Consider the following 14,294-nt stretch of genomic DNA (forward strand, 5'->3'; position numbering starts at 1 on the left):
CTAGCACCTGGGCCACGGATGTGCGTGCACTACTTTCTTCATAAGTTAAATCTCAAGTTCTCGACCATCATGTCGAAATTCATGTCAGATCCTGTGATACATGACCTTTGACATCTAATGTCTCAATAGAAGAGCAGGGAGACAAAATACAACCACCCCAATTGAATGACATTGACACCTCTTTAACAGTAATTTTCTTTCACCTTTGTTTGTAGGACAACATAATGGATCAGGACATGTTTGGAGGAGTCCCCAGGTTCCTCACTCGGCCCAAGGCGGCTTTTTCAGTGTGTGTGGGCAAGGATGCCACCCTGAGCTGCACCATCGTAGGCAACCCGACCCCTCTGATCACCTGGGAGAAGGGCAAGTTGAAGCTGACATCCGGGGGCCGCTTCAAGACAGTGGAGGATGGCGACATATACCGCCTGACCATCTATGACTTAACACTGGACGACAGTGGTCAGTACATATGCCGGGCCAAAAACAACGTTGGAGAGGCATATGCTGCCGTGACCCTCAAAGTGAGCATTCCATCAGAGATGGTACAGAGGGCTCCTGCTTTCTTGGTGAAACCCACTTCTGCGCGTGTGGTGCTGGGAGGCGATGTTGTCTTCCACTGCCGCGTGGCAGCCTATCCTGAACCCACCTTTGACTGGGAGAAGGACGGCCGCTACTTGGCGGTGACCAACCGCATCAAGATTGTCTCAAACGGTGATAGTAGCTCCTTGAGGATTCAAAGTGTCCGCAATCTGGATAGCGGCACCTTCATCTGCAGAGCACAGAACTCTGTGGGCCGAGCGCAAGCTGCCGCAGCGCTCGTCGTGGATAACCAGGATCATCACCAGAGTACAGACAAGACCTCCCTCCTTTCTCACTTGATGAAGCGCAAAGAGGAGATGAACAAGGACATCTGCATCTATCACACTGAAGAGATCGGCTCCTCTGTTTCCTCCTTCACCTCCGCCAGCATCACCGATGGATTGGGCACTAAGAACGTGGAGTATGACCTGAGGGCATCTGTCATGGCCAAGCTTCCCAAGGGAGTGTTCACACGCACCTGTACAGTGACCGAGGGTAAACATGCCAAACTCAGCTGTTTTGTGACAGGGCACCCCAAGCCCCACACCATCTGGAGGAAGGACGGCATGAACATCAGCGAGGGCCGCAGACATGTCATCTATGAAGACCAGGCTGAGAACTTCGTCCTCAAGATCCTGTACTGCAAGCAGAGTGATAATGGCCTCTACACCTGCAATGCAACCAACCTGGCTGGTCAGACCTACAGTGCTGTGTTGGTTATTGTCAAAGGTAAGCTGACGTTGATAAATCTGGCTTTGGTGGGCACACCACAATTAGAAACTGATGAATGAGATAGACTGTGAGATATTACATACCGTAGTTGCATCATGTTTCTTTCTGATGCATTCATCTACTGTATATGATAACCCTCTTTCATATCTTCTTCCATGATAACATTCATAAAAGGTGGTGGATATACACAGCCATTGGATCTTCCTTGATGTATGCAATTTGATTGGTCAGGGATCATATAAGTTTAGGCATGTGTTTGGTGGGGAGGTTAGGCTAGGTTAATGATCTTGAGAGGGCTTTCAGAGCGTCCAATAACTTAATAGGGTTTTCTTTAGCAATTTAGTCCACCGGCTTAATATACGAAATTTCGCCCTTGCAGCTTTAATTTATTTCCAGAAACAGAGCCATGTAGACAGCCTAACAGCCCCTGAACATAGTTAACAGAATGCATGTTAAATGTCAATGCTAAAAGTAAAGGGGTGTAAGTCTACAAGAGAAAGTGTTCACATGTGTTGAGACACAGTCAACAGCATTCAGTGAGTAGATGAGAGGAATTGTGAAATTATATTTGTGCCAATAATCTCTAGGTCTATTATATGCTGAATAACATTCAAAATAAAATGAAATAAGGTTGTGCTTACAGGTGCATGTGTGGCTTTGCACAACAAGTTTGAACTCTGTGTGTGTTATGAAAGAGCGGTGTTGTGTTCCATCTATTTTCTGCTGGTGATGAGTGTTCACAGTTGCTATGTTAGTCATTCACCACTGATACGGGAACTATCTTTGAACCAGCCCTGATTGGCCGGGACCCATGAACATGAATTTGTCAATGACGTGTGTTCATCTTCAAACCCATTTAATGCTGATGGCTGGGATGGGCAAGATCAGACCAGTGTTTCTCAAACTTTCACATTTCAAGGTCTCTGACAGTGTACAAATGGAACCAAATTAACCCGCTGGGGTTCATTTGGTTCCATTTGTACACTGTCAAGAGTTACAGACCTGTGTGGGTCAATTTAGTCCCCACCAAAGGAACCCACAGAGTCCCTGGAATCCACTTTGAGAACCACTGCCTCAGACGACTACACAGTAATATTGGGAGTGTTAATAAGAGCTTAAAAATTAACACTCCAAATGTTACGGTGTACACTGTGTGCTAGATTTGCAAGAGAGAGGACTGTACACCTCTGCCCTTTACACTTGGGTGTGCGTATTCACATAGGTTCATCTGATAACCCCGGTGTGCACTACCTCTGGGAAAGGTCACAGAAAGTGAATTGAAACACAACCCACATTGAATCTTTATTTCTACTGAAATTGAAAGGCAACAATATTCCTAATTAAACCTGATCTAAAACGAATGCTTAATAATGACACATTTATCAACACCATAGGTTGTGGCGAGGGCCTGACCATTGGGAATTAACGTTTAAAGGAAATAAGTGTTGCACACTCTGGCTCCATACATGCGGTAACTGGTTACTGCATACCGTATATGTGTGTGTGTGTGTGTGTGTGTGTGTGTGTGTGTGTGTGTGTGTGTGTGTGTGTGTGTGTGCGTGTGTGCGTGCGTGCGTGCGTGCGTGCGTGCGTGCGTGCGTGCGTGCGTGCGTGCGTACAAAATGCTTTCCTTCTTTTAAGATTGCTTACCTTTGACACAGATCTTTTTAAAGTCTTGGAATGGATTCCAGGTCAACAAGAACTAGTCTAAATGTTAAGCTATTCTATATTGTCTTTTTACAGGTTCACGCATTTCTAGGGAGGACAAATATTAGCTTTACTTTATGAATATGTTTGAAGGATTTACTGTGCCCAGTGGTCATCTCCCATAACTCATGTTAGAGTGCCACATGTTAACACTTCTTTGCTTACAGTAAGCACATTGATCAAATAGTTGGCGTGAACCCTGATTCTAAGCTTGTTGATGGATGACGGATAAGATGTTGTAACCGTCATTTGTGGTGTTGAATTGAACAGCACAGAAAGATTTAAAAAATACTTTATAAGAAATCCATCAAACCATCTTCATATCCAGAGTTGCATCGCAGGGGTGTTTCACATTATACTACTTCATAGTTTATGAAACATTCACTTTAAAAAAGGATTACAGCTTTGTCTATTCAAACAACTATAAGAAAGTGCCCGTTGGTCATTTGGCCCTTTCCTACAAATGTTACACCCATGATTTGATTGGCTCGTAATACCAGTCTTTATTGCCCCGGGACATTTCAGTTCTTGACATCCAAATACTTCCTGTATTCATCCCGATCTTTTGGCATTCGACATTCATTTGGCCCTTTCCTACAGTACATGAAAGCCATACCCAGTAACCCATACCCCTGTGCTGTGGGAATGCACACACAAACAAAATCCACAGCTACCTGATTAAAGGCTACTCCTTTAATTCACCCCCAAAGTTTCTTCTATCGTTTACTCATGTTTATGGAGACTTGAGTCCAATATATATATATATATATATATATATATATTTGTATTTGTCGCATTCCTTAGACAAAAAATTGATTATAGTTAGTATAGAAAATGTACCCCCATTGATTTGGGATGGAGACACAAATGCATTTGGGTTCCCATCTGGAATCAATGGGGGTACATCTATTGTAATCAAATTGTTGTCTTAGGAATGTGACAAAAACCAAAAAATATAATTTTGAACTCAGGTCTGGCGTGAGTAATCATGGCGTGAGTAATCAAAAAGTCATTTGGGGGGGTGAACTATACTCCTTTAAAGTAGTGCGATAATCATTTATGTATTCTATATAAATTACAACCGTTACATTTTTGATTTTACCCTGAATTAATACACAAAACATTTAATGTTACACCCACGACGTAACAAACATTGTGTCACCTTCCGTCATGCCAGAGCCCAAAGTACCATTCAGAAAGAAGCTGCAGGATGTGGAGGTCAAGGAGAAGGAGTCGGCCAAGCTGCTGTGTGAGGTTCCTGGTGCGCACACCAAGACCAGCTGGTTCATGGAGGAAACTCGCCTGGAGCAGAGCAACAAGTACCACATCGAGGAGGAGGGAACCCTGCGTCTCCTCACCATCCACAACGTCACCACCAACGACGACGCCGTCTACATCTGTGAGATGAACGAGGGCAGCCGCACCGTGGCCGAGCTCTCTGTCCTGGGTATGTATGGGTCTCCTCTCCGCTTCTTGTCCATGGTTTGATAATGCTTCCAATTGAGTAAGACCGGGGTCTTCAATGTTTTCAGGCCAAGGACCCAGGCTTTAGCTGAGAGAGAGATGAAGCAGGGAGTGGGACCCCCAGAACCTTTTCATAGATTCCATATAGTTTAATCGTTTGACAGCACAATCATTAGTGTTTTTTGGATTCATGTCAATTTGTGTTCAGATATTTAACCACTTGAACCGTCAATACTTAATAAACTTGACCTTTCAGTCTGTACTTAGTCTACTCTTTTTACCCTCTACACCAAACCACTTTGCCGAAAATAGCCGGTCTACAAGCTCACAACGCCTCGCAGCGCGAGGCGTTGATCTGCTATAACAGATCTGCTATTTTTGGCTAAAGTTATCATAATATGGACACTAGGGTTCAAGTGGTTAATATCAAAATGGAGAAAAAATGTTTCACTCAAAGATTTAGTAGTAACTCTGGGGACCCCCTAGGGGTCCCGGACCCCCTGTTGAATGAAGACCCCTGGAGTAAGATATTATCCATGGTACTCCTAGCATTCATTTTAATTACCAAATTGCTTTTAATTCCCAGGCAACATTACCAAGAAGCTTCCCAGAAGGACGGTCGTTCCCGTGAGTGACACTGTCATCTTCTGCGTGGAGCTGGAGCGTCCTTGTCCGGACGCCTATTGGACCCGCAATGGCGATAGGCTGAAGGAAGACGCCCGAATTTCCATCGCCTGCGCACTTAGACAGTACACACTGACCATCAGAGACTGCCATGGAGATGACTCAGGAGAGGTGGCTTTCATGGCTGGAGACTGCAAGACATCCACGAGATTCTCTGTCACTGGTGAGGACCATGGCTGGGTCAAATACAAATGTTACACCCATGCATTTCATTGGCTCGTAATACCAGTCTTTATTTCCCTGGGACATTTCAGTTCTTCTCATTCAACATCCAAACACTTCCTGTGTTCATCCCGATCTTTTGGCATTTGATTTGTTTATGTGGAAATTCCCACCCACATCACACATCAGGAGGCTAAAACCAACTGTCAAACATATTGTATTTGAATTCCTTTGTTTGAACCCTGTCTGATGAGGATACACGTCTCATTTATTTATATTTTCTTGATCTCTCTCTCGCTCTCCAGTGGCGTAGACAGAATTGAACCACCGACTAGGCCTGCGCCCATCTGGGTAGGCCCGGATATCGTGCGGCGTGCGAAAAAAATCCATGTTTTTCGGGTCGGATCGGGCCTTCTGGTGCGATTTGGGTCGGGTTTCTTTGCATGATTAAATAATCAATTAATGCGTGGCGTCCACTAGTGATGCGCAGGTCATTCCAGCCGTGCAAAAACAGAATGGCATATTAGAGAAGAAGCCGGTAACATGACGGCATGAGATGCTTATTTTAATTGACAACACTCCTGTTAGTATAAGACTATACACACGAAGCACAACGCTAATGTATCACAGAGAGATATTGCAGACTGACCCAGTAGCCTAGTCACTGGTGCAAGACAAAATAAACAACTATGAAGAGAAAAGACAGAAATGTTTAATTGCACCGTCAACTTTTTATCAGAGCTCTGTAGCTATACTGACGCTTCTCCCTCTCCCATACAAAAACAGCCAAGCCAGAAGAAGGTAATTAACCAGTCTCACTCACCTATATTGCTGCTTTCAAACGCTGTGCATTGTTTTAAGTCCCAGGAGCATGGTTTTCATATCATAAATATGAACTTTAGATTAGTCAAAAGCTTGTGTCAGTATAATCCATGTGAAACCTATACATCTTGTAGGCTGCAACAACTATTAACAAGTAGCCCAACACGCTGAAGCATTTCCTGTAATGGTGGATTTCAAAATAAGACCCTGCCGTAATATGATTATATAGGCAATTGGTTTTATTTTTAAGTCTACTTACAGGAAGTAAATGGACTAAATTAGAATTACATGACACTCTAGTCTAGACATGCTTGGCTGCGAGCAGGGAAGGATGCTTGGTGCACATTATATATTATATATCACTAGCGTCCACATGATGATGTTATGTTATTGAGCGGTGGTCACACCGTCTCCTATACGTGGCCGTGTGTGTGGGTATGCGTCCGTCCGGCCGTCCGGCCGTGTATGTAGCCTCAAGCCTGCAGTACCTTTTTTGACCACACATGTTAAGGGAGGGGCGCTGTTGTTCTCACACACACACACACACACACACACACACACACACACACACACACACACACACACACACACACACACACAGGGGGAAGGGTGGGTCAGCATGTGTGGTCAAGTATTATTATTATTATTAACAAACTGAATGTTTTAGGGTCAAATAAATTAGAGTGTGTGAAGAAACTACAGCATTGTAAAGCACACTAACCCCGCTGCACCCACCCAGTAGTGCTGTTGCACAGCCTCCACGACCACCGCTCAGTTCACACGGGTGTGTTTTAGTTGTTGTAAGGATGCGACTATTATCAAAATGACTTAATATATTATAAAAAAAAATAAAAAATATATATATATTTTTTTTGGGTGGGCACAAAAACGAAATGGGTGGGCCTAGGCCTAGTCAGGCCCACCCGTGGCTACGCCCCTGTCGCTCTCTCTCTCGCTCTCTCTCCTATTTCATTTGATCAAATAAACAGGGGCATCACAAGGGGGGGAAAAATAAGACTGAGTTACTAGGGCCCAAGGTGGAGGGGCCTGGGATTATTTTATACTTTAGCTATTGAAAAATAGCAGATATACAAGAGCTTGTAGATCTGCTTTTTTTTTTTTTTATAGTCGTGAAAATGTGTGCAAATCTTTGAATACATGTATTTCTTTAAGCCAACATTGGGAACTCAAATTTTGATTCTGGGGGGTCCCTGGAACTAAATATTTTGAGATGGGCGTCCGTGGCCAAATACATATAATTTTGGGGGTCCTTCACATGAAAAAGTTTTAGTACCACACTGACATAGAAACAGTTTTTTTCAAAAAACCTCAGAAGGATTTGAAATATTCAAAGACTTGCACAAATTCTCACCACTCGTGCCGTGCTGTGAGCTTGTAAATCTGCTATTTTTCAATAGTTAAAGTACCCAGGGCCCAGGATTTGGTGCGATATCCCTGCAAATAATGATGCATGAACATCACTCCTCCTTTCTGTTCTAGCTGCAAGAAAGCATCCCCCAGACCCCCCAGTGGACGCTGTGGTCCAGAACAAGACGGAGTCCTCCATCACTCTCCAGTGGTCCCCCCCTGACAGTGATCGTCCGGTGCCCATCAAGGGCTACCTGGTGGAGAGGAGGAAAGTAGGCTCTCAGACATGGCAGAGGTGCAACGCTTCAGAAACCATTACCTCAACACAGGTGACCATATCAAGCTTTACTGAAGAGTCCAGCTTCCAGTTCCGCATCTCTGCCATCAACGACTATGGCCAGAGCCCCTACCTGGAGGTGCCTGGTAGCTTCTATCTCGGTAAGACTGTTATGAGTGTCTGACATTTTCCTTTTCTCTACATCAGGGGTCTTCAACATTTTCAGGCCAGGGACCCCTTAGTAGAGAGAGAAGGGACCCCCTCTACATATTGTATAAATGTGTGATGCAGATTGTCATCGATTTCATAGATAGATTCATAGACTTGTTTGACAGCACTGTCATCAGTCTATGTTGGATTCATGTTAATGTGTATTTTCAGACATTTAACCCCTTAAATCGTCGATATTTTGTAAACTTGACCTTTCACTATATACTTGGTCTGCTCATTTTTACCTTTACACCAAACCTATTTGCCGAAAATAGCCGGTCTACAAGCTCTTAAAGCCTCGCAGCTCGAGGCGTTGAGAGCTATTTTGGGCTAAAGTTCTCCTCAGAATAGGGATGCGAGGGTTCAAGTTGTTAATTAAAAAGAATGATCCTACTTTTGTGGACCCCCTGTAGTAACTCTGAGGACCCCCTAGGGGACCCGGACCCCCTGTTGAAGACCCTTGCTCTAAATTGTAGCTGGCTGAATATACCGTAATGTGTCTTTGGTTTTGACGATCTCGATCTCCCACAGAACCAACGGCAGAGGTGACGATGGGTCTGAAGAACTGCACTGCGGCGTCTGGCGAGGAGGCCTCCCTCTCCGCTGAGCTCTCGGCAGTGTGCTCTGGTTTTTGGTCCATAAACGGCCGCCTCCTGCGGAGCGGGGCAGACTACCTCATCACCCGCTCCAAGAACACACACACACTGGTCATCCGCATCGTGTCCATGGAAATGAACGGAGCCGAGGTCAAGTTTGTGGGCGGTGGCTCCGAGACGAGCTGCGTCTTGACCGTGAAGGGTAAGCACGTCACTCTGCCAGTAAGAGGCCAGTTTACGCTTTGTGTCTCTTGACATGTTGCATAACTACGTCAAGTGGCACTTTGTTAGGGCGTTCATACTTTATGCCAGGGGTGTTCAGCATTTTCAGGCCAAGGACCCCTTAGTAGAGACCTTTCACTCTGTACTTGGTCTGCTCTTTTTTACCTCTACACCAAACCTATTTGCCAAAAATAGCCGATCTACAAGCTCTCTTGTAGATCTGCTATTTTTGGCTGAAGTTCTCCTCGGAGTATAGGGATGCGAGGGTTCATTTAAAATAATTATTCTATCACACAAGGATTTGGTCCGGGACCCCCGGACCCCCTGCTTAATGCAACAGCATTGTGCCACAAACTGAACCAACATTTATTTTGACTAAAAGGAAATAGCAACCACCAATGATCTTACGATGTTCGGCTATCTTCACTATGTGTAAGTTCATAATGTACTTCTTCCCTGTAGTGGAGTCAAAAGTATAATATTTGTCTTTGAAATGCAGTGTAGTGAAAGTAAGTATTCATAATAGAAATACTAAGTAAAGTACTTACTAAGAAAAACGTAATGAAGTCAAATGTATTTATTGTCCGCCACGGGCTGCCTGTTTGCTGTAGGACAAATTAGGAGGCTTGTAGATTTTCTATGATCAGCAAAACTCTGGCCTCTCAGTGTGTGTGACACCAGACCTCTATTTTCAGTCGCAACTATCAAGTTCATCAACAAGTCAGCTCACACAGAGGTCGTGACCTGCAGTGCCCAGGAAACCGCTCATCTGACCACTGAAGTGTCCACTCATGATGCTCAGGTGAGTTATTTGAGAACAACACATTTTCTTTTACCATTTTATGTTTCACTTTCATAAAGAAGTTATTTGTCACCTTGTCACAACTTATTGTTGTTTCTTAATTGTTGTTTCTTATTTGTTCTCTTTCTTTCTGCACTTGTTCTCAGGCGGTTTGGATGAGAAATGGACGAGAGGTGAAAGTGGGGAAGAAGTACGAGTATGGGACTGCTGACCGCAAGAGGACCCTAACAATACATAATGTCACTGAGGAGGATGTGGGCATCTATGAATGTGTTTTAGAGGACGATAGACTTTCACTACAGCTTGCTCTTAAAGGTACATTAACACTTCATTCATGTGTTGTACTTTTACAGTGGTATTAAATCTTCTACATTATTACTACATTATTACTGTACATTTAAATACAACTAAAATTGCTATTTTTACTATTTCACTTACCTACAGTACTGCACATAGACCAGAAAGGCATTCTGGAACAAATGCCAGACCATATTGGACCAGATCAAATCTAGCAATGAAAATGTTCTTAGATTGGTATCCCAAATATAAGAAATATTTTCAAATGTGGGACCATGGCCTAATGCATGTCAAATTATGGGTCCTTGAAATTGAAAAGGTTGAGAATCACTGTACTAGGCAGTATGTAAACAAATTGGTCAGCTTGGCAGTATTAGTACTGACAATGGCATTACAAGTCTGCAAGATGATGTTCTTAACTGCCTTGACTACAGTATTCTGCTTGCCATGTCATCATGAATGTCAAGCAAAATAAATTGGAGATACATTGTAAAGAAATACAACACATATATACTTTATTTCCAGAGATTTCTAAATGGGTTAAAGTTTATAACATTTTGCTTAAAACTCGAACCACTATTACGAAGCTACCCCTCGAAATAAGCCTAGTCCCTTATTAATGAATTCACATGGAAAATCTAAACATTTCATTATAAACCTTACACAGATACACAGTACACACACTTTAATTTGTCATCAATGAGCCTGACCTACAACTGACTGCGTGCAGCATTTATCCTTCATAGTGCAAGCAGTCCCACAGACGCCACATTGCTCACAGGAACAGGACATGCTGTGAAGACTGTCAGCAGGTGCTCGTGATCCATCAGATAGACCTCTGTATCAACATGTAATCAACTCCAGTATGACTCAGACCCTTGTCCCCACCCACACCCCACCCCCACATAATGAAACGCCCCTCAAATACCAAACCTTTGAAATGAAAGTGAAGCAAAATAGCACTGCACAAAAGGAAAAGAAAGAAAATACCACAAAAAAAAAACACTTTTAGTCGCAAATGTGTTATAATGCTTGTCCCATTTTCAAGTCTTTCGATTTTCAAGAAATGGCAATTACCTACAATAATAGGCAAATCTTAGCAACGTTACATTTATAGCGATGATTTGCAAGGTGCTAGACAGTAACAACGATTATGTAGAGCATATGTTTTAAATTAATTATTCTATTGCCTTTTCTTTTAAGATGAACCCGTCAAATTCTTGAACAAGCCCAGAGGGCCCTTGGGAGTGTCACCGGTCAACTCAGGGGACCTTGAGCTGAGCTGTGAGGTGTCGGCTGCCAGCGGGGTCGTCGTTTGGAAGAAAGATAACGTGGAGATCATTGAGGACCAAAGAATCACCTTCATCTCAAAAGGGACTCAGAGGAGACTTGTCATCAAGAACGTTAAGAAAAGTGATGAAGGACACTACTCCTGTGAGACAGCCGCAGACAAAGTCACATTCCAGGTCAAGACAAAAGGTAAGGGTGTGTGTGTGTGTGTGTCTGTGTCTGTGTGTGTGTGTGTGTGTGTGTGTGTGTGTGTGTGTGTGTGTGTGTGTGTGTGTGTGTGTGTGTGCGTGTGCGTGTGTGTGTGCGTGTGCGTGTGTGTGCGTGTGTGTGTGCGTGTGTGTGTGTGTGTGTATTGACAGCTTGTCAATACAAGAATAAAAATATATGAATTAGTATCAATCAGCGGGGAAGACCAGGATGGTATCACAACTTATTAGAATTGTTCCCTCAGCATAATCCCTTCTACTAACTAGGACCTTGAATTTGTGCACCAGAGTTGTTCAGTCGATTAATACTGAAAACCTGTATTTTTCCGTGCAGAAGCCCAAGCTGCCTTCTCCAATAAAGAGTCAGTCCAGAGGGAGGTGAAAGCTGTTCTCTCCCAGAAAGCCACCATGAGCTGTGAGGTGTCCGATACCAAGACAGAGGTGAAATGGTACAAAGACGGCAAGCTGCTGACTTCCAGTAAGACAATCCACATGGAGTCAAAGGGCAAGAGTCGTGAGCTGGTGATGGACAGTGTGGAGAAGAAGGATGCTGGAGAGTACATCTGTGAGGCTGGAACAGAGAAACTCGTCTTTAAGATGCAAGTAACCGGTAAGGGAGTATAGACATGCATTTTATATTGTCATTGACTCAGTGCTTTTGATTAATGAAGATTGGTAGTTGGTATATCGTTTTCCACACATGATCATGTGTGGAAAACTATATAACAATATGTTAGATTCTAACCTATCCTCCAACTGAATCTGATTGCAGTGTTCAGCTCTACAGTAGGTGACATGTTTATGATGCTATTGTGTGCAGCTGTCACAATGTGTCACATTAAAAGTTGTGTCTGATCCAACAAAGGGTATGTCCAGACCATAAAAATATGATCTGTGGCTTTATAGGTATCTCATGGATCAGAATGTTCTTGATAGTGGAAAAGCACCTATAACTCTGACAATCTAGCGTCATTACCAGCTGGGCAGCTCTGTTGCTGGACCCTCTTGAATTTCCTTTATTATTTTGGTGCCGTGCAGCTCTGCTCCTGGTCCCTCTTGAACAGTATTTGCCATTTTCCTACTCTTCTTCCTCCTCCTCATCAACCTCAGGGTTGGGAAACTCTTGTGAATATGGTCGATATTGTCTTAGAAATTAGAAGCCACAGTCATTGTCTGATGTCACACCGCTGCTTTGTTATCATCTTAGACATCAAGGTTGAGTCTGCCTTCTCCAACAAAGAGTCAGTCCAGAAGGAGGTGAAAGCTGTTCTCTCCCAGAAAGCCACCATGAGCTGTGAGGTGTCCGATACCAAGACAGAGGTGAAATGGTACAAAGACGGCAAGCTGCTGACTTCCAGCAAGACAATCCACATGGAGTCAAAGGGCAAGAGTCGTCTGCTGGTGATGGACAGTGTGGAGAAGAAGGATGCTGGAGAGTACATCTGTGAAGTAGGAACGGAAAAGCTGATTTTCAAACTGCAAGTGGAAGGTACAGTATGAAGAACACATCTTATACTAAATGTCCTATTTTGTTGGTTGCTCCGGTTCAGAATGATTATTATCAGTTTTATTAAGGCAGCTTTGTTATCTCTTGGCTCCCTTCTCTTTGTGTGCAGTGTTATGGTTTTTCATCTGGCATTAGTGGTCTTTGGTTATGGTTGTTGTTGATGCTTCAATTGGGCACCTCACCGTTTTCCTTCAGATGCCAAGCCTACATTCCTCAACAAAGAGTCAGTCCAGAAGGAGGTGAAAGCTGTTTTCTCCCAGAAAGTCACCATGAGCTGTGAGGTGTCCGATACCAAGACAGAGGTGAAATGGTACAAAGACGGGAAGCTGCTGACTTCCAGTAAGACAATCCACATGGAGTCAAAGGGCAAGAGTCGTCAGCTGGTGATGGACAGTGTGGAGAAGAAGGATGCTGGAGAGTACATCTGTGAAGTTGGAACAGAGAAACTGGCTTTCAAAGTACATGTGACAGGTATGGTGATACAATACTCTGAGGGCCACTTAAAACATTAAACCTGATAATCTGTCCCTTCACTAGGGGCTTGGCAGCTCTGTTTCTGGCCCCTCTTGTATTTGTCATTATTCTTAGGGGCCAAGAGACTCTGCTGCTGGCCCCTATTCTATTCGCTGTTATTATTGGGGGCCAGGCGTCTTTTATTTGCCATTTTTAATAGTGCTGGGCAGCTCTGCTGCCAGTCCATCTTCTATTTGCCATTCTTCTTCTTCTTCTACTTCTTCAAAATATGTTTAAACAGTAAGAGCAAAATGGCTGGCATATGAATATGATCAATAGCGTGTGACAAAAGTGGAGGCCACAGTCATTGTCTGATGTCACACCGCTGCTTGGTTACCTTTTTAGATGTCAAGGTTGAGTCTGCCTTCTCCAACAAAGAGTCGGTCCAGAAGGAGGTGAAAGCTGTTCTCTCCCAGAAAGCCACCATGAGCTGTGAGGTGTCCGATACCAAGACAGAGGTGAAATGGTACAAAGACGGCAAGCTGCTGACGTCCAGCAAGACAATCCACATGGAGTCAAAGGGCAAGAGTCGACAGCTGGTGATGGACAGTGTGGAGAAGAAGGATGCTGGAGAGTACATCTGTGAAGTAGGAACGGAGAAGCTGATCTTCAAACTACAAGTGGAAGGTATACAGTATGAAGAACACATCTTATACGCCTCAAGATGTCAACTTAAAAACACTGAGTAAATGACATCATGTAATCAACCCCTCCCCCTTTACAATACACCCAACACTGTGGGTGTGGCTAACTTCAGCTGGGTCACCACCCACCTGCAAACCAGGCATACTTAATGAACTGGTGGGTGTGGCCACATAAAAACTCCATTTTAACACTTTCTGTACACTTTTTTGGA

General features: G+C 43.7%; 1 protein-coding gene across 1 annotated transcript in view; it reads left to right on the forward strand.

Moving 5' to 3' along the window:
* Positions 1-224: 224 nt before the first annotated feature.
* The window catches only part of obscnb (obscurin, cytoskeletal calmodulin and titin-interacting RhoGEF b), a gene marked incomplete at both ends in the record, with an annotated part of 88,086 nt that continues 74,016 nt past the window's right edge, over positions 225-14,294 (forward strand). Inside the window, 12 exons of the mRNA XM_080725756.1 lie at positions 225-1,308; positions 4,196-4,465; positions 5,069-5,329; positions 7,651-7,956; positions 8,537-8,803; positions 9,519-9,625; positions 9,772-9,940; positions 11,126-11,407; positions 11,753-12,028; positions 12,626-12,907; positions 13,121-13,396; positions 13,784-14,065. Of these exons, the coding sequence (XP_080581882.1) occupies positions 225-1,308; positions 4,196-4,465; positions 5,069-5,329; positions 7,651-7,956; positions 8,537-8,803; positions 9,519-9,625; positions 9,772-9,940; positions 11,126-11,407; positions 11,753-12,028; positions 12,626-12,907; positions 13,121-13,396; positions 13,784-14,065 (3,862 nt within the window). The remainder of the gene's footprint in view (positions 1,309-4,195; positions 4,466-5,068; positions 5,330-7,650; positions 7,957-8,536; positions 8,804-9,518; positions 9,626-9,771; positions 9,941-11,125; positions 11,408-11,752; positions 12,029-12,625; positions 12,908-13,120; positions 13,397-13,783; positions 14,066-14,294) is intronic.

This window comes from Nannobrachium achirus, assembly GCF_963921795.1.
Source record: "Nannobrachium achirus genome assembly, chromosome: 5".
NCBI lineage: Eukaryota > Metazoa > Chordata > Actinopteri > Myctophiformes > Myctophidae > Nannobrachium > Nannobrachium achirus.